Source organism: Haemaphysalis longicornis, unplaced genomic scaffold (assembly GCF_048455015.1).
Source record: "Haemaphysalis longicornis isolate Haplotype H1 unplaced genomic scaffold, Haemaphysalis longicornis Haplotype H1 scaffold_77, whole genome shotgun sequence".
Lineage (NCBI taxonomy): Eukaryota > Metazoa > Arthropoda > Arachnida > Ixodida > Ixodidae > Haemaphysalis > Haemaphysalis longicornis.
The window spans coordinates 1,256,467-1,275,742 of NW_027526439.1; the positions used below are offsets into that span (position 1 = coordinate 1,256,467).

At 46.7% G+C, this 19,276-nt stretch overlaps 2 protein-coding genes across 2 annotated transcripts; both read left to right on the top strand.

Annotated features, from left to right (window-relative positions):
• Positions 1 to 8,925: 8,925 nt before the first annotated feature.
• On the top strand, positions 8,926 to 10,410 carry LOC144148116 (uncharacterized). Its single transcript, XM_077679703.1, has one exon. The coding sequence runs from the start codon at positions 9,181 to 9,183 to the stop codon at positions 10,078 to 10,080; it is 900 nt and encodes a 299-aa protein (XP_077535829.1). The 5' UTR covers positions 8,926 to 9,180; the 3' UTR covers positions 10,081 to 10,410.
• Positions 10,411 to 12,246: 1,836 nt separating this feature from the next.
• Positions 12,247 to 13,400, top strand: LOC144148117 (uncharacterized). Its single transcript, XM_077679704.1, has one exon. It carries the CDS (start codon positions 12,356 to 12,358, stop codon positions 13,136 to 13,138), a length of 783 nt encoding a protein of 260 aa, XP_077535830.1. The 5' UTR covers positions 12,247 to 12,355; the 3' UTR covers positions 13,139 to 13,400.
• Positions 13,401 to 19,276: the final 5,876 nt, after the last annotated feature.

A 19,276-nucleotide genomic window follows, 5' to 3' on the forward strand; every position in this document is an offset into this window, starting at 1 on the left:
ACTGCTCCGGCCTTGAAGCAATTCATCTGCGTGGGCATGAATTTCTCGCCTAACAGCATCTCTTGTGCTATTAGTAAGCCGGCAAATGTGCCTTTGAAAAACAGCTTCTCAAAAGTAGCCAATAATTTTACGGCATCTAATGCGTGACAGAGGTGCCATTTTTCATTGATTGTGGGGTTTAACGCGCCGACGCAACCCAGGCGATGATTCGCGCCGTAGTGGAGGGCTCCGGATTAATTTGGACCACCCTGGGATCTTTATCGTGCGCCGAAATCTCGTACACACGGGCGTTTTTGCTTGACGCCTCCATCAGAAAAGCGGCCGCCGCGGCCGGGAATCGAACCCGCAACCTCGTGCTCAGCAGCGCAACGCCTTAGCCACTGAGCTACCGCGGTGGGTCGAGGTGCCATTTTTACTAATGCGACGGGCAGAGCGAGCAGACAATTTATGTGAGTACGTATTTCTATCATTTTTAAGTATGAAGTAGGCAGAAAAAACGCCGAAATAATTTCTTTCATATAACTTGCAAATCACCTACTTTATGGGCAGCGGAGAGCGAGCTGGAATAAATGTTCAGCGGCCAAATTACACAATTCACAAGGTGAATAAAGGTTCGCTATTCATATAGCTGGCATTTCGTCGTCGGTAATGCGTACCGCGAGACTGTGCTTCGTACTCGCTTCATTCGGGGACGCCGTTCGCAAGCCGCTAATCTCATCGTCTATAAACGATAAAGCACAAAACAAACAAATAAAACATTATGCGCAAGTGTTTATCAGAACGCGAGGAGCACTTGCGTCAAAGCCCTCGAAATAGTCACGTTAGGCCCCAAATGTGCCACCGGGAAGAAAGGAATGCTACAAAGACGTCGCTATGCGGTGCTTGAGTGACCATTGCCGCACCGCAGCAGTAAGCGAGAAAATTGGCGTGCCTGCGAGTAAAACAGGCCGCGCATGCGGGCCGCGCCGGTCTCGACAGCAGGCGCCGGGCCCCCAGAGCGCGCATCGGTGGTTTTTGCCACGCGCTCGCGTGGTCTGCAAAATAAGTCCCCTACAGCCTTTCAGCCTGTATAAGGTACATTTGACACCCACAAAAATGAATACCACATAAAGGAAACAAGCACAATGAGGCTATGAAATGCATGCTGTTAACGGAGTTTTAATCTTTTTTGGGGGGAGGGAGGGGGTTAGTTGTGTGATAGCTGAGCGAGAACACTTGTATGGTTAAACTTGGGGTAACAACAATGCTTAGAGCAATGCGACGAAAGATGGGTCGTTCACCCATACAAGTGTTCTGTTTGCACACAATGACACTCGCAGGAGAGAAATTTGGGAAGCCTTCTTGATAAAAAAGAATCCTGACACGTGCATTAGCTCGCCCTCGGTATCACTGCTGGATAGTCAAGTTTCTTATCTCAAGAGACTTGAGCTTCAGCAATTTTTGCTGTGGAGAGTGTGTATCCCGCATAGGCTACGTCACGGCTGTGGTTAGTGTGCAGTCTCAACTCTTTATATCTTTTGCTTCTTCTCAATAAAACATCAGTTGTTAGTAGCGCTCGTGTTGTGTACTCCTCTCTCGCCCCGTTTAATTTGCGCTGGTTAAACATGAATCTATACCAACTAGCCCAGTTATCGACCTTGTTGCTATGATATCTTTCCGAGCTCACGAGGACATCGTTAAAAAAAACCACACCAAAACTGTAGAGTACCTCATCCAGCACTCTGTACACCACTGTTTAAAAGTAGGCTTTGTCCCTTGCCACATAAAAAAAGCTTCGTTATAAGTTTTTACATGGCGTGTAGGAGTATGCAGGCAGTTGTCCCAGCGTCTTCTGCTTTGGCCATAGTTCTCACCTCTTTTTTGTGTTAAATTAATAGACTGCTCTACCTACGAACATTCGCCTTCACAGATTCAAGTTTTAATAAAAATAAGCATTGACGTCTTATTTAAAAGCCGGAGATAATTTCTCGCCACTCCTTTTGTGGTAAGTGTTTTAGCGGGCTGACAATGTGGGATTGCATCTCCTCAATGGTGTTTCATCTTGCTGCTGACTGAAAACTTTTTATTAGTACTGCTCCCTCACCAATTTTATTGTTGACACTGTTCTACCAGGTTTATGTATCCTCCCTTATTTATTGCCCTCTGGGCTCTGGAGGTGCGTAAAAATGAATAAATAGATAAAATCAGGCTTTGGCACCAGTAAAATCAACGTACGAGTGCTTAGGTCTCCATCACAAACCGGGATGCACAATAATCCCTGAGACACACGAGAAGTAGCAAATACCTTTGTTCGTCGAAATTGCGCCTGTAGCCAGTGTATAATGGCACATTCGTGATCTGCCACCCTTGTGCACGCATTAAGTAAACAATATCCCGCGGGTACGATGTCGCCCAAAGACTATTTCTCGCCAAGCTGCAGCATGAACACTGTGACCACGAGCCCAACGAATGAAGCCGTGTGCTAGGATATCGTCGACGCAGCTACTGATTACCCCCTGCTTGTTAGCATTAGTAGCCCGAGCATGCAGCTACATGTGGGCTGTCACCGGTGTCGATGTGATATTTGGAGGGTTCTGCAATCAGTATGTTTTGTGATAATGTAGCTGGGAATCTAAAACACGCTTTTGCATTCGAGTGTCCCAATCTTGTGCCCAGCAAGACGATGGTCTCTCTGTACTGCACCGGCTTGCTCGGAATAGCCCCAACCGCTGCCGCTTCCCCTAATCCACATTCATAGATTCTGTGCACCCTCCATCTAAACGAGCGGGCGAAAGTAAAGACCAATTGTCGAGTATCGCAAAAGGCATCACGCATTGCGGTTCTGTGAAAACTGTCACCAATTCAGCCCTATATGGAATTTTTTGCCAGTTACAATAAAAAAGTCTTGCCTGGACAACATGTGGGCCAAAATTGGGTGCATGGTAAAACTCAATCAACAGTTTCTGGTTCCCTTCAATATATTGCACTTTTTCATGCCAGATTCTAGCGCTAATAAACCACCGAGCATGTTGCCACAGACGCTACGACGAAGAGTATCACCACAGCGGGAAGGAAGGTGTGCCTAAAAAAATTGTTGAAGAAACCAAGACAGGGATCTCGAGGCGTGAATGATCTCTTTATAGGTGGAATGGAGCTGCCCCCTACAATAATGGTGATTGTAGGGGGGGCAGCTGCCAAACTACCTCTTATTCCTTCTGTATTTTTAACATCCTCCCGGCTTCAGAATAAATGGAGGAAGATGTTTAGCATTACGCGAAGAGTTCACTTGTCAGCAGTTATCCATTGCCTCGGCCTTTGGAATAGACAACAGCAAAGTATTTTAGATCAAGGTCGTGTTAGTGGTCCATTATAATCCATATCGATGTCATGCCCGTAGTAGTCGCATCAGGGAATTCCATTTTTATGTTTCCAACGATGCTTGGAGCTTCTGTAGAGCCTGCGCTTTGGTGAATCCGGCCAGGATAAGTGGCTCGTCTGGACCGTCCTCGTTTCTGGGTAACAATTTCGTAGTTTCCGTCCAAACTTCGTGTGACATGAAAGCGGGTTTGCCTCTCTTTCTTGAGCTTAAGGTCAATCAGCAGGTCGTCATGCATTTTGGTTGGTCCTTATTTAGGATACGTGGACCTTCTTCTCGTAGCTACTTCCGGAATCGCAAGTTTCGCCTTCTACGTTTTGGTGTGGGGCTATCGACTCCTCGACTTTGGCCTCGGCGAGCAGAATCAATTCGGTCTTAGTGCTACCGCGACGTCGACGTAATTTTGAAGGCTTGATGGATGAGTCTGCGGTTGCGCAGATGCGTCGGCGCTTAAGAAAGGGTTTGTGCTTGTACATGGCGCACCACCGTGCTTCTTTTCGCCTCATGAAGGCTACTCAAAGTGGAAGCCTTTTCATGTGCACCAACTGCATTGTCTTGCTCCGGTGATTGGAGAAAGCTTATATGTCGCGTGAAATCGTATGAACCAGAAATAGAAGTGGCTGCCCCGCCAGGTGATGCCTTAATTTCTTGTTTGAGTGAAGCACTTTTTTGCGTTACTGGTATCTCCCGACGAGCTTCTTTCAAGGGTGTCGCCAAATCACTATTCCTGCTGAGACAGCCAGTGCTCTGCACCACCGAGTCATTGTTGTTTGAGATATATTCCTGTTTTCCCGGTGATATTGTTACAATGTTATTGTTACAATGGATTTGCAAATTTGGAAAAAAAACTGTTCATTTCAAATGTGATCAACAGGATGGAGTCTTCGAATCCATGCCATTTCTCATTCTACGGGTAAGTGACCCAAGACAACAACTCTTCTCTATCGCTGTCAAGCTTCTTTACAGTATCAGGGGTTTCGAGTAAGCTTGTCTTCATGAAAATGAGCTTACAGATTGATGGTGACTCGGCGCTCTTCGCAGTTTTGATGTGTTCAATTAGTGTGGTTACGTTCTTTCGGAATAGGCTTCGTCTCTGGCAAAGGGATTCCAGGTCCATTCTCGACGTCATCAATGGCTACTTTGTCGTTGAGGATTACGGCCGGTGGAAGGTCGAAGCCATTGTCGTTGACTTTCACCGGTTTCCGTGAGGCGTCCGATAAGAATTCATACATCGATGAGGGCGTGGGGTCCGCTATAAGTTTGGCATGTCCTCAACTCCTTCGGTTTTCTTTGTGGACGGTTGCCGTCAATGGTCAAGAGCAGCAGTCCATGGCCATCGCAACCGTGTCACTCACGTCATCCTTGACGGGGGTCCGCACACTCCGTTCTTCAACTGTGTAGATCATCCCATCCTGGTCACGGCACCATTTTGTTGAAAAAACCAAGGCGGGTATCTTCTTCTTCTAATATTTTTAACAGAGATAACGACTATGCATTTGCTCAGGCTCCATGTAGGGGCGCTACACGACCTTACAGACCACCATAATGTATTGGCCTCGGAGTCAGCTGCTTCAGTAGGGTTCATATTGACGTGAGGCCCTGGAAATGGTCACCGTCACTAATGGGGTGTTCACAAAAAGAGATAAGGGCGGGTGAAACTGACTATGTCACTAAAGAGCACGTTGTATTCGCCGCAAACCAGGCTGACTGTTAAGGACAGGCAACTATGGGCTCAGCTCGTTGGAATCCCGGCAGCGCGTGTGGCTTAAGCAAAGTTGGAAACAGGTGGTTTTGGTAAAACTACCATGCACGGCAGTAGAGAAAGAGCGCTGTGGGATAAGTTCGGCGAAAGCTCCAGTGTGAGCACGACGAGTGGCAACGCCATCGCGGTACTCGAGGCCTGCGAGCGCGTATACGCGCGCTTTACAAGAGCGGTGAAATTTCGGAAGTTTTTTCAACACGCTCGATATGTGTGTCATAGTGCACTCTAAGCCGCTGTGGTGTCACCCGGTCGGAGCATCCTCCGGTAAAGGGGAACTCCTAACGTACGATTCAAAAAAGGAATATCGAAGTACAATGCCCAGAGCTGAAGTTGGAGCTCGGGAAGAAAGAAGTGTCCTGTAGACCCCTGACTCTCTCGAATGCTGCTTTATCTGACTCGGGTACCACTTTGGGATTGCATTGTTCTACTGGTACATTTCTGTTGCTGCGAAATGTCAGCCTTTTAGACTTGTGCGCTTGCATGAAATACTGCTGGGCTAAAATATTATTGGTGTAGTCAGGTAATTCCGTTTGTTCATCTCAACTAAACGCCTTGGTAAAGTAGATTTGTCTTCGCCCTTGCGTTCATGATGATCTCTTTTCGGTGTTTGGTGGCTTTCCTTACGAAGCCAATGGTGTTGCTGTGAAACAACTTGCCCAGATGCGTGCTCCATTCCAGCTATAGGCTAAGTCAGAAACGTTGCTAGAAACCAACTCTACGACCTATCCAATGAAACTCCACAAGGGTCTCATCAGCAGTCTTCTGTGACCTGACCAATGTCGTTAGCTCCAAACCAGTCGAATGTGTGCCGTCGCCAAGTACTTCTCTTAACAGCAGACCTCCATACAATGGTTGATAAGCCTTATTCATCGGCATATCCCACCCCCCGCTAAGAGATTCAGCGTGAGTTGCTTCGCTATCACCCTTTGCGTGCCTGATACAATATTTGTGTATCAGGCGCCAGAGATTTTACAACGCGGAGAGCACGGAGAGCACGTGTGATCCGTTACTCTTGCAAGCAGGAACGTGGCGCGCATGACTCATGGTCTCCCCAACTTTTAGTCGGGGAACAATGCGGGGACTTCTGGTAACTCGCCGCTCCTTCTAGGGAAATTTGAATAGTCCATCTAGGAAAGATGTGCTTTGTGAACTTGCACTTGTTTGTGCCGTTCGTGAAGCCCTGATGGAATGCTGTTGTTCTTTGGCACTTCTGTGTATAAATTCTACCCTCGCGGTGGCCACAGTAAGATCGCTTCGGGCTCTCGTAACAGTGTTCGTCTGAGCGAGTCATTCTGTGAGCTCGCCAGGGAACTGCTGGTATTATATGGCAGTATTTTGCATTAACCGTGTTATACATGGATATTTCATTATTATACCGGTATCGCCATGTAATAAACAGCTAAGTTTTGCTCCCGGCTTTTCGTCGTTAGAAACAGAGGCAGCTCTTTTCTCCGTTCGTTTACCATAATACCACTACATCACGCAAGAGACAGGGCAAGGTAAGGGGGCGCATTCGCCAATTTTGGAAGCTGCATCATAGGCCATTTCGACATGAATGTCGAATAATCTTAGTTTACGCCCCAATATAGATTATGCTGTTCTTGTTTTGCGATTACTTAATTTGCAAACGAAAAATTGAAAGTGGACTGAACAAGATGGTAGGTACAATTTGGATAAAAATTAACTTTGAATTGTAATGGGAAACCGGATATCATGCCTTAGAGAAAACGTCAGAGCATGAATTCATTGCGCAGCTATTATTCATGACATTTATCTATGCCTAGGTTTTCTTGGACGCTATTTTCGTAATTCAATTTTAATTGCGGCCACACTGCAGCGATTTTAAAAGATTTTGACCAAAAAAATTAAAAAAAGGCCGTGGTTTCGAAACTTTTCCTCATTGAATATTCGTATTGGGTGCCTTGAGTTTAACCTTATGTGAAAGCGTCGTTACATATCTGATGGCGCCACTACAGGTCGTCTTCTTTCTTTGCTTATTCTTTTTCGGCCAAATTTAAAAACTTCGAGCTATTAGAGATTGAGAAATTGCGTGACGACTGTGGTTTACACTGTACCGTTGAAATTAAACCTAAGCTCGATGACATTAGGGTATACACAAAAAAAAAACAATTGATTCTCAGAGTTTAGTAGACCACGTCTAGTTTTTTACACAAAAGGAATGCCCAACCTGTCTCCTGAGCACGAGGTGTTGGGTTCATTTCCCGGCCGCGACGGCCGCTTTTCTGATGGAGGCGTAAAGCAAAAACGCCCATGTGATCGAGATGTCGGCGCACGTTAAAGATACCGAGGTGGTCGAAATTATTCGGGACCCCTGCACTGCAGCGCGCATCATCGTCTGCATTGCGTCGGCGCGATAAACACTACCACCAATAAAATAAAATCAATGTCCAACATGTATGTAAGCAGCATAACTCTACAAAAAACTCTTAACTTTATCTATTTGCTATGCAGTGCTACCTGGCCTCTCCGAATAAGCTAGTTACAAAAATAATACAGAAACGCTGGGAGGAAGCAGAACATAAATATTCGTTGTAGTTCGTGCGAAAAAACCTTGTAAAATGTAGGTTTCAATATTCTGGTTAGGGAACTTAATATGATCATCATAGTGATTCTCGGAACTACTTCGTATATGTTGATGCGGATCACGGATAGCCCATTTTAAAACACTCAGGTCGAGGTCAACATCATTACACGTAATTTTTTCAATTGTTTCGTAGGCTGACCTAAGTCAGAATGGCGATATGTGGGGCCAAGGTATTGCGCTCAACGCAAACAAGAGTATGTATAAAATATTAAGGGGGTGGTGTGTAGGAAAAAAAATGCACAGCTGTCTACAGTGGTATTACTTCGATATGAGGATGCCCACTATTGCTATGTGCTGCTTGCAATGCTTATTTTTGATCTATTTAGAGGGACTATAACAAAAAAAGCCGTTATAAAAATAAATCGACTTCAGTAAAAGCTACAAACGTACAGAACGAAATCTGTTTGCATTTTGAAGTTTGAAATCACAGTAACTTTTTTTTGAAAAATTGCCATATCCTCAAATTCAAAAAGGTATATTTATTTGCAATGACGCTGTGCAAGATTATGTCACTTACCTGAAAGAATTTTTCGCAGTTGGAGTTGTGCCCTTTATTTTTCCAAACGCCCGAAGTTTTGTTGGTCAGAATGTTCCATGGTTTCATGGGCTTCAATGCCTGCTGTAACAGAAATTCGGCATATCAAATATTTTTGGTATCAACAACTTACTCAACTAAAATGTCGTCTGAACGTATACACAAACCTTTTACCCAAGAAATGCGGAGAGAACGCTCTTCAAAACACGGGGCTGGGCGAGTTGATGCACCTTTTAATTTATGCCGGCAGGGAAGAAACACGAACGAAGGTCGAGGAGAAAAAAACGTCCGCTGTGTTTTTTAACAGGAAATCGGTTCATGCCGGGGTTCACCGAGATCTAAATGACGTCATATCTATCACGGAAGTGACATCGCCAGAAAAACGTCGCGGCGGAGCCGGTATGTGAGCCACGAACTCTTTCGCAGTGAGACGGGAGGTACGAAACGCTCTCCCGACTGCGCTATGAAAAGACGCGTGAATAGGATGACAAACGCGCCTTATAGCCTTCGTTTCAGAAGGTGCTGCCATCTAGGAGAGTCTAAGCAAGTAGTGCATCACAAGGCTAATTTGCGCCGAAAGTCGGCGCATCGACGCCAGAGCCTACGTGGAAGGGGGATGAGGTGCGGAAGCTGCGGAGAAGGTGACTTGTGGTTCTGGCGCTCGTTGTCGTGTTATCTGTTATCTCTGTTGCGGCTGCGCACCAGGGTGCGCGGGCCGAGGTGACGTCACTGGCTGGATTGTATAAAACGCGGCTGTGAAATAAACACGGGGCTTTTTCTTGTTTGCGGCAACATCGGAGTGGCGTCAGTCTTTTGCTCGCATCACCGCTCCCAAAGGAGCGGACACGACATGGAGTCAGAAGTGGGATGAGCCTCCTCTCCCTCGGTGGCATTGCGGCATTCACCCTGCACTCGTTCGTACGATGACGGACCAGAAAGCGGCAGCCAGCCCACCAGCGGCCGCCCTGCCACCGCCTGCGCCGTTCAACTTCGACAGGACTTCCGAGTGGCCAGAATGGATTACGTCCTTCGACGACTACCGCTACGCATCGGGGCTCAACGACAGAACGGAGGAAGCCCAGGTGAGGACGCTGTTGTACACCATGGGCAGGCAGGCCAGGAAAATTTTTCAAACGTTCGGCCTGACGGAGGAAGAGTCCCGAAGCTACGCGGTGGTGAAGACAAAGTTTGACGCTCATTTCGTGGCCGCCAAGAACATAGTCTACGAAAGCGCTAATTTTCATCGCCGGAAGCAAGAGCCCGGAGAAAGCGTGGACAAGTTTGTGACAGCCCTGCATGAGCTAGCCGACCGCTGCGAATTTGCAGAATTCCGGGAGCGCATGATCAGGGACAGATTTGTCGTAGGCCTTCGAGACGCACAGCTGTCAGAAGCTCTCCAGATGGATGCCACTCTTACGCTAGCGACCGCTCTAGCGAAGGCCAGACTCAAGGAAACAGTTCACCAACAGCAACTGGAACTTCGCGCCGACAGCAACGAGGCAACGACTGGAGAACTGGGCACCATTCAACGGACACCGAGCGAGCCGTTTATCAACCGGGAGGGGCGCACCACCGAACAGCAACGACAGTCGCTGCAGCCATGGTCACGAGAAAACCGCCGACTACCAGGGTGCCGGTTCTGTGGACGTGAGAATCATGCAAGAACCCGGTGCCCCGCACGGTTATCACGGTGCCACCTTTGTGGAACCAAAGGACATTTCGCCGTGGTCTGCCAGAAGTCCAAGGAAAACAACCAGGTGGGCGTGTCTGTGCTAGAAGGCGAAGGACAAAATTTTTTTTCTCGGGACACTCGGCAGCTGTAATGCCAGATACGCGGAAGTGTGTATTTACAATGTACGCGTATGTGCAAAAATTGATTCGGGAGCCGAGGTCACTGTCGTTCCGCCCGATTTCCCCGGTGTTCCGCCTCGCATAGACAAATCACAAGCTGTGTTGAGAAGCGCCGCAGATGAGCGCCTTGATGTTAAGGGTTCCTTTACTGCTGATATAGTTTGGAAAGGCAAAACCGCGCGACAAACAGTGTACGTTGTTGAGTCACTGCAGTGTGTTTTGCTAGGGCTCCCAGCAATTGAAGCCCTCGGTGTGGTCAAATTTGTTGATGCTGTTGATGATAAACAGTACGAGTACTTGTATCCGCAGCTTTTTCGTGGCCTGGGCACGATGCCCGGCGAATACACCATTCGCATGAAGGAGGGCGCGGTCCCCTTCGCAATTTTTACACCTCGGCGAATACCCATTCCGTTAAAGGACCCTATCAAACTAGAGTTGGACAAAATGGTCGAAAGTGAGGTCATTCGGAAGGTTGACGGTCCGACTAAATGGTGTGCAGGAATAGTGCGAGTAGTAAAACCATCCGGGGAAGTGCGAATATGCGTGGACCTAACCCAGCTGAACAAGAGCGTCCTACGTGAACAGTTTGTGTTGCCAACTATAGACGACGCCCTTGGGCAATTGGCGGGGGCCATATACTTTTCGAAATTGGATGCCAATTCCGGGTTCCACCAGGTTAAGTTGGCAAAGAAAGCCAGGAGCTCACAACTTTTATCACTCCGTTCGGTAGGTACTGCTTCCAGCGACTGCCGTTCGGTATCAGCTCGGCTCCGGAATACTTCCAAAAGCAAATGGCTGAAATCTTGGAGGGCCTCCCAGGGGTGGTGAACCTAATGGATGACATTTTGGTTTACGGATCAACGGAACAGGAACACGACGAACGGCTGCACGCAGTACTCGAAAGGCTCGTAAAAGCTGGCGTGACACTTAATCGGGCAAAGTGTTCTTTTCGTGTCACACGGGTAGCGTTTTTAGGATACGTGGTCGATTCTTCAGGAATCAGGCCAGATCCCAAAAAAGTTCACGCCATAAACGAGATGGCTACACCAAAAAGTGTTGCGGATGTACGCAGGTTTTTGGGCATGATAAACTATCTGGCAAGGTTTGTGAGCAATCTTGCTGACGTATCAGCACCGCTCCGCAGTCTGCTCTTGAAAGACAGAGAGTGGCATTGGGGCCCGCCTCAGCAAAGAGCATTCGAGGCTCTAAAAGCGTTGATCACCTCCGCGCAATGCGTCGCGAAATTCGACCCCAAGCTGCGCACCATTGTGTCGGCCGACGCATCCTCGGTAGGTCTCGGCTGTGTGCTGATGCAAGTGCAGCCGGACGGCGAAAGGCGGCCCGTTGCGTATCACTCTCGGTCATTAACACCAACGGAGCAACGATACGCGCAAATAGAAAAGGAAGCGCTGGCGCTGACTTGGGCGGCAGAAAGGCTCGAGTGTTTTTTGATAGGGCTGGAATTTCAATTTGAGACAGACCACAAACCGCTTGTATCGCTGCTGGGGCAGTCGCCGATTGATGTGCTGCCCCCCAGAATACAAAGGTTCCGATTAAGGCTCATGCGATTTTGCTTTTCGGTATCTTATGTCCCAGGAAAGCAGATTGGTACCGCCGACGCTCTTTCCCGGGCACCGTGCAAGGAAGCTGGTTTAGCGATGGGAGAGCTAGGTTGCAGCGAAGTGTCGAGCCACGTAGAAGGCTGTATTGGCGAACTCAAATTTTCAGCACACTGGGACAAAATGAAGAGGGCGCAAGAAAAAGATGAGACTTGCAAACAACTTCGCTGGTATTGTAGGGCAGGCTGGCCCCGTTGCGCAAAAGTAAGCAGTTGGCTGAGTCCTTACTGGTCGCAAAGACCAAACCTCACGATATGTGGCGGTGTTCTTCTGCACGGGTCTCGTTTGGTGGTGCCTCGGAGTCTAAGGAGCGAAGTTCTCCGTTCATTGCATGAGGGACACCAGGGCATTGTGAAATGTCGCGCAAGGGCTCGGGAATCGGTGTGGTGGCCAGGTCTCAGCGCCGAGCTGGCAGCTTTGGTTAATAGTTGTCAGGACTGCGCGACGCTGCGCGTTCAAAAAGCCGAACCGATGATGCAATCAGTCTCCCAGCTTGCCTTGGCTAAAATTAGGAGCTGATCTTTTCCACTTGCGCGGAAGAGACTACCTTGTGGTCGTAGACTATTTTTCTCGTTATCCGGAGCTCGCCCTATTATCTTCCACAAGCTCTTCGGCGGTCATTGTACAAATGAAGAGCGTATTTGCCAGGCACGGGATCCCAGAAATTGTTGTGACTGACAACGGTCCTCAGTTCGCGTCTGCAGAATTTGCTGCGTTTGCGGCCAGTTACGGCTTCCATCACGTCACATCCAGCCCCAGGTACCCGCAATCAAACGGGGCAGCCGAGCGTACGGTACAAACTGTAAAACGGTTCTTGGAAAAATCGGTTGACCCGTACCTAGCCCTCCTGGCGTATAGAGACTCCCCTGGGCCGTTGGGCACAAGTCCAGCCCAGCTACTGATGGGCAGGCGCTTACGCTCTACGCTCCCGGTGCATCCGAAAAAACTTGTACCATCAAAGGCTCGGGGTTTCAGGAGCCTTCAAAGCAGAGACGAGGCAGTTCGGAACAAGCAAAGGATCGACTACGACCGTCACCATGCGGCTACCCCCTTGCCACCCCTCGCACCAGGAAACCGGGTGTGGATAAAAGACTGCAAAAAGCCGGCAACGGTGTTGAGTTCAGCCCTGAGGCCTCGGTCGTATAGGGTGCGGACCGATGACGGAGCGGAGCTGGAGAGAAACAGGAGGACATTGGTTAGGTACAGTGAGCGAACCAGCGGGCATGCCCCGTCTTACGACTTTCCTGCCACTCCCAACGCTACGGGGCAATCCGAGGAAGGCAACGCCTCTTCAGAGCCTTCCACGTTGAATCTAACGCCGGCCACTCCGCGGAATAAACAAAGGCCGGGCGGTTATGTGACATGTTACGGCCGCGAAATAAGACCGCCAGAGCGATATGGCTACAGTTGATACGTTCATTTGTTTCTGTTGGGGCTTTGTAGATTACTTTTGTGTTGTGTTGAAAACCCTTTATAAAAAAAGGGAGATGTCGTGTTATCTGTTATCTCTGTTGCGGCTGCGCACCAGGGTGCGCGGGCCGAGGTGACGTCACTGGCTGGATTGTATAAAACGCGGCTGTGAAATAAACACGGGGCTTTTTCTTGTTTGCGGCTACATCGGAGTGGCGTCAGTCTTTTGCTCGCATCACCGCTCCCAAAGGAGCGGACACGACACTCGTGACACGGTCCGCTGCTCCTTTCGCTGCAGCGGACCCTGTGTTCACCAAACGATTCGCTGACAACCCGTTTGGTTTCGTTCACGCGGACAGTTTGCGAGTGCCTCTGGTTTCAGTCGAATTTACCCCATGCACCTACGCAGGCAATCCTGCGTATAACCTTGATTCTTCTAACGGTGCCATACCGACGAACTATAAATAGCGACGTGCAAGTTCATATCGATGAACAATAAACATTCAACTGCTCCTGTGTAGGCACATTTTCGTTTTGTGTTTTTCCGGTTCGTATGGAAGAGGGAACAACCATATCTCTTCTCCCTTGACCAATGTACGTCCTTTGCGCCCTTTCAAATACCTTATCCTCCTTCCCTAAAGAGCGTTGCGAACATCGCGAAATCAAAACTGCGTCAAAAGTGCCAAAGACCTTGATCTAAGGCGCGTCCATTGTTTTCGGCGTTTTCAACCGATCGTCAAACCTTCAAAGACCAAAATGGCTAACCAAGTAAGAACCCATGAGACCTTTTCGAGCACGGAGTAAGTGTATTTAGAAACGATTTAATGTATACCGATGTTTGGTTTCGGAGATAAGAGTATACTATTGTGTTCCTTTTTGATGATCGATACATACGTTGTCTTTTGCAAATTTCAAGTAACCGTTTGACAGTATGGAAGATCGGTTTCACGGACGTGCCATCTGTCTGGAGTTGTTGTCAGAGCTTTTTGGTCGATCAAATGGTCTGTGGGGAAATGCAGTATTTTTCTAACAGAAGGCCATCGGTTCCACTAAAAAAGCTCTCACTTTTAAACAAAAAGCGGCCCCCTAGAAGTAACCGAATCATAGCACTAACTATGCACTTCCACTGACGCTTGACCTGAAAGACTGTCTGCCTATGTTCTACAATGAACAGATAAGCGATACGTGAGCAGGCAAACAAATGTTGCCGATCTAGTAAGTCTTTTATCGAGTTCGAACATATGAACCAGCGTACAAGCTTTGTACATTTCCGAACACACGAGCTGATTGCACTGGGTAAGAAACGCGTATTGAGGATTTAAAGTAAACCACGTGTCGGGTAATATAAAATCTCCCACCTCCCCTCGCGGGAACCTCTGTGTAGATGCGACGCATAGGGGGTTCACGTTGCAACGTTGGACAGCGGAGGAACGGCGCTGGAACGATGGAGCGGAGCGGCGCAGGCACCACGTTTTATAGCGCGCATAACGGTGAGGGCACGCGCCGGCGCCAGTGCGTCTGCCGCGGCTATGACGCAACACAATCCACTTTAATCCAATCCAATCCTAATCCAATCCAATCCAAGCCAAGCCAAGCCAAGCTAAGCCAATCCAAGCCGATCCATTCGAATACAATCCAATGCCCCTCGCGAGGGAGTGTTCGCTATCGGAGAGGAGAGGGGGTGAGCGGCGGAGAGCGCAGCTCACGCGGCGAGGAGAATGGGGGAGGGGCGGACACCGACAACAACGCCGACGCCGGATGCAGGGACAAGGCGAGTGAATGACATGCAGTCGCATCTATAAAACCAGGTCCTTTGTTGCTTAGATGCTTGCAGATATGCACGCGACGCAACTTCGTTACGGTGCCTTCGGTAAAATAGTACGGTAAAATGCCTTCGTTCGGTCCATTGCAGACTTCTTTCGTGCATGAGACAACCGTAATGCAACAGAAACAGTGCTTTATCCGTGTTATAGTTGCCAATATGCTTGTCTTTTAATCTACGTTTCTTTTTGCGGACAAAAGAGCATCAGAGATCATTCTTGGTGCCCGCGCACAGCGGTGAAATACGTCTCTTACACCTAGGGCAGTACAAACGAAAGTCTGCTCCGCCTATCACTGTTTATTAACTTTTGTATAATAGAGCACGTTTGAAAGCAGCCAAAATAAATTTGCACACCAGTCTCTTATTTCTTAAAGCAACGCCATGAAGATATTCCAGGGGATGTGACTGAAACGGAAATGTGTCCAAACGCATTTTCAAATTTAAGGATGTGAATCAAGTGGATCCACAAAACAAATTTACGAGACGTGTTTTTTTGGATCCTCTACACGAAATGACGGGTTCAGCCCGAACGCGTAAGCGGTGTTTAATCACCGAGGATATCTATCTCGGCTCTGAATAGGTTTGAAGGAATTCACTGCGACCTTTTCTTTATTTTTGTTGGTATAAAATAAAGTACCCCTGCAAACCCTTAAAACTTAAACCTTCACCAGTTCCATCTCCCTAACTATTATGCCTATTTTCTCAGACTCAAAAATTTTCAGATTAGAACTTTTTCTAAGAGCATACCACACCAAATTAAAAATTTTTGACGTATTGAGCAATTTTTATTTTTAGAATGTTGCAAAGAGGAGCTTTAAGTACACCAGTGCCCCAAAGTAACTGGTGACTGCGGGCATGCAGAATGAGGATATTTTGGTCGTAATTTGTAATAGCTAGTTAACATGTCTTCATTGTGGTGATAAGAATTTAAGATGTCCCAATTGCTGATGTTCAGAAAAATGGGTTCTGAGTTTTTAGCGAGATTCACAGACGTAGGAAATTTCAGGACCGGTTTCTTTTTTGCGTAAATTTTGGCTCTGGAGTTTTTACTCTGAAGCAGTGAATAGTAGCCCGAACTTAAGTAGCCCGAACCATGCGATTGCTAGAATAAAATAATTTGGAATGTTCACGTCCAGTATTAATTGCTTTGTTAGAAGAATCTCCTTAGTACCCAATTGCCTGAATAATTTGTTCAGTGTTTATTTTTATATGAAAATAGATTTTATAGGACTCCTGAGCGTAGATAAACGCTTTCAGGCACCACGAGTAGTTTGTGGTATTTTCCAATGCGTGCTGTTTAAAAATTGTACTAATAGATTTTCGGGAACACATGCTATGATAAGTTTGATTATAATTTGTGCGACGGCAGCGTCTGCGTTGTGGGTAATGATGTTGTTTTTACATGTAAACAACGACAAAAACTAAGCTCAGTGCCTAAGCAGTGCTAGAAAACTTAGCAGTCACTCGCGCAACGCGTTGGCCACTAAAATTTTGTCTTGACTATTTGGAGCACAGTGAAAAGAAAATTCAATCACGCTTTTTATAACTAATATACTTACTTCCCACAGAATAGAGGCGGCCAGTTAGCCGCGCACTGTCGCAGTTGAAGTGGGAACCAGAATTTTTTCAGTGTCATATAATTCGACGACATGCCAAGAAAACGCGCACGTGAAGTCTGTGATACTTGTTGCATCAATCACAGCAGGGCAATTGTGTAAGTAACCTAAAAGTTACGTGTTAACGTAGCCACCGTGTCCGTCAAAATAGTTTTTAAACTTATCTGATATCCTTTGCCTGATAGGACATCACCACAAGCTAAGACTTCTACGTGAGTGGCGTGGTATTCACTGATGATTACTTCAACTTTTTTCATACGATGTTAGCTCCTATCAAAGATGCCGTAATAGTAACCTTTCGTTGTTCTTTCTATCTCTGTACTGAGTTGTTCTGAAAACGTTTACACTTTGTCGCGACTGTTTATTTTTATTTACCTATTTATTTATTTATTTATTTTATTTGTTTGCTTATTTATTTATTTATTTATTTATTTATTTATTTATTTTCTACTGCTAGGCTGGGTGCCAGGCTTTAAACAGGAGTGGCTATACAACTATATAACGAAGGGGAAAAGCACCGGAAACATAACGATGAAAAACTCAAAATGATACTTGACAAGCTAAGCAAAAGTACCACACTAAAACCACCACGAGGCTGGTAAAAAGAGCCCAAAACTATACCATTCTCTTGCTGGAATGGTAATCTACAACAAAATGATTAGGAGTTTTCATCAGCGCTCTGCATTGGTATGACTGGTATGGTTTCTGGAACGAAAATAAACGCAGACCCAGCGTACGCATTGCCGTCCTTGTGGTAGGCTGTGTAACCTGCTGGAAAAACTTCACCATTTAAATTATGTTCATTGAGCCAAGACTCAGTACCAAAAACAACGTCATGTTACGAAATTCGAACTAGGCCAGCCAACTTATTTGCTTTATTCTTTATGCTTACGCAATTTCAATAAAACAATTAGCCCCCTTCCACTCTCTCAGGAAGCAGGACGCAGGTCACTGAGTGCACGAAATAAAGCACGTTTGTTGTTAATTTGCGATTGAGCTTACTTCCTTGCCAATTAGCTGAATGAACGTTGGAAGGATGCGACCGTCAGTTTAGGGGACACCAAAGCAGCTGTATGTTTTACTCTGGCGTCGTAGCCATCTTACGTGGTGTAACACACCAAACCAATCCGTTCGACCAGTGAGAGGACACCGGACAAGTCGCATAGGCCGTTTGACGTCCACATGAAAGCCTTCCGAGAGCACAATGGACATGTCATCAGTTAGGGCACAAAAACCTGTAGCTTCGCGTGCACCGCCCCCCTTTTCCAGCCCGCGCAGGCCAGCAACGAATTATGAGCGTGGCCTTGGATGTGAAAGAAACCATCTAAAATTTTGCTCTAAGCTTTTAAACCAAAAGAAATAATATTTCCCTACGTCGGCGTTCCAAGAGGGCAAGTGGCTCTTTAATTCACACCTACTCCGCGAAGTGGAATTTGAGGCGGCCATGGCGGTTCCGGGTTTCGGTCATTTTTACGCCCATTCGCGCTTCTGTGTGTTCCCCGCAGACATCTGATAATGGTGCTACTGCCGTTTTCAGCTAATCTACAGCTTGTGAAAGAGGCAACCATGGTGGCGAGGGGAATAGTAGTTGTGAGAGAGCCGTCGGCAGTGGCCAGGAGGATTCTCAGAGCGGCGCAGAGGAAATATGCGTTGCCGCAATTAAAACTGAGGGGAGGGGGGGGTCAACCATATGCTGCTTCGCCGTAGTAATTTGATCGTTCGATCCCAAATCAAGTATATTTTGGTTGGCTTGGAAGCTCATGCATAAATGTAAAACATTCGGGCGTTGCACAACATTTGCAGGCAACGAGTTTTATTTGTGTGGTCCTCGAAACATTTGTGAGAGGAAGTCCTACACGTTTAACCGATACGTTTTTAGGTGGGTGGTGAAATGCTGCCCGCCAACGAATGGTGCACGCACAGGTGTGAATTCCAAATTTCAGGTGGTAAGGCAAATAGTGTTCTTATCTTTCACGGTAACACTTAGCTCCGAGGTTTTCTATATTTGCCGTTTGCAAAAGTAGTCTAAGCGACACGTGTCTACTGTAAGAATTAAATGCCAATATTTCAGCCTTTTTTTGTACCATCTCTGGATTCAAGCTAGTTTTTATCTTGTGCAGTTCCAGTGTGACCTAGGTGTATTTCAGTAAAGGTCTGATTTAGGTTTTAGAATCTTATAGTTCTATATCACACGTTTTCTACAGCTCTTCATAAAGACTAAGCTTCTGAATTGCCCTTTTTCTGAATGTAGGTAATATCTTGTTTGATATTTAAGGAAGACATATAGGTTATATGACCTCTTTCTTTTGAGACAAGATAATCTTTCACGCTATACGTGTATGATAACAAATTGTTCTTGCGTGTAGTTGTCAGGGATACGCCATTGTTTATATTGAGAATCATCTGCCATATGATTCTCCAATATTGTATTGTACGTAGTGCCTAATTTAATAGTGCCTGATGACAATTGCCTGATGACAACCATACCCTTTAATGTTTTTACAAAAAATAGCCTCCTTTAAATTAAAAATGTTTATCACCAACATTTAGCTTTCAGTATATTCCATGACAGAAAACAAGATCATGTCTGGTATCTCAATAAATGTAAAAGAGAAAAATGTCGTAATACCTCAGGCATAAACCATACGTAACAAAACGTGTTCGTATATCTTATGGTAAACAAACGCTAGTCTTTCAAATT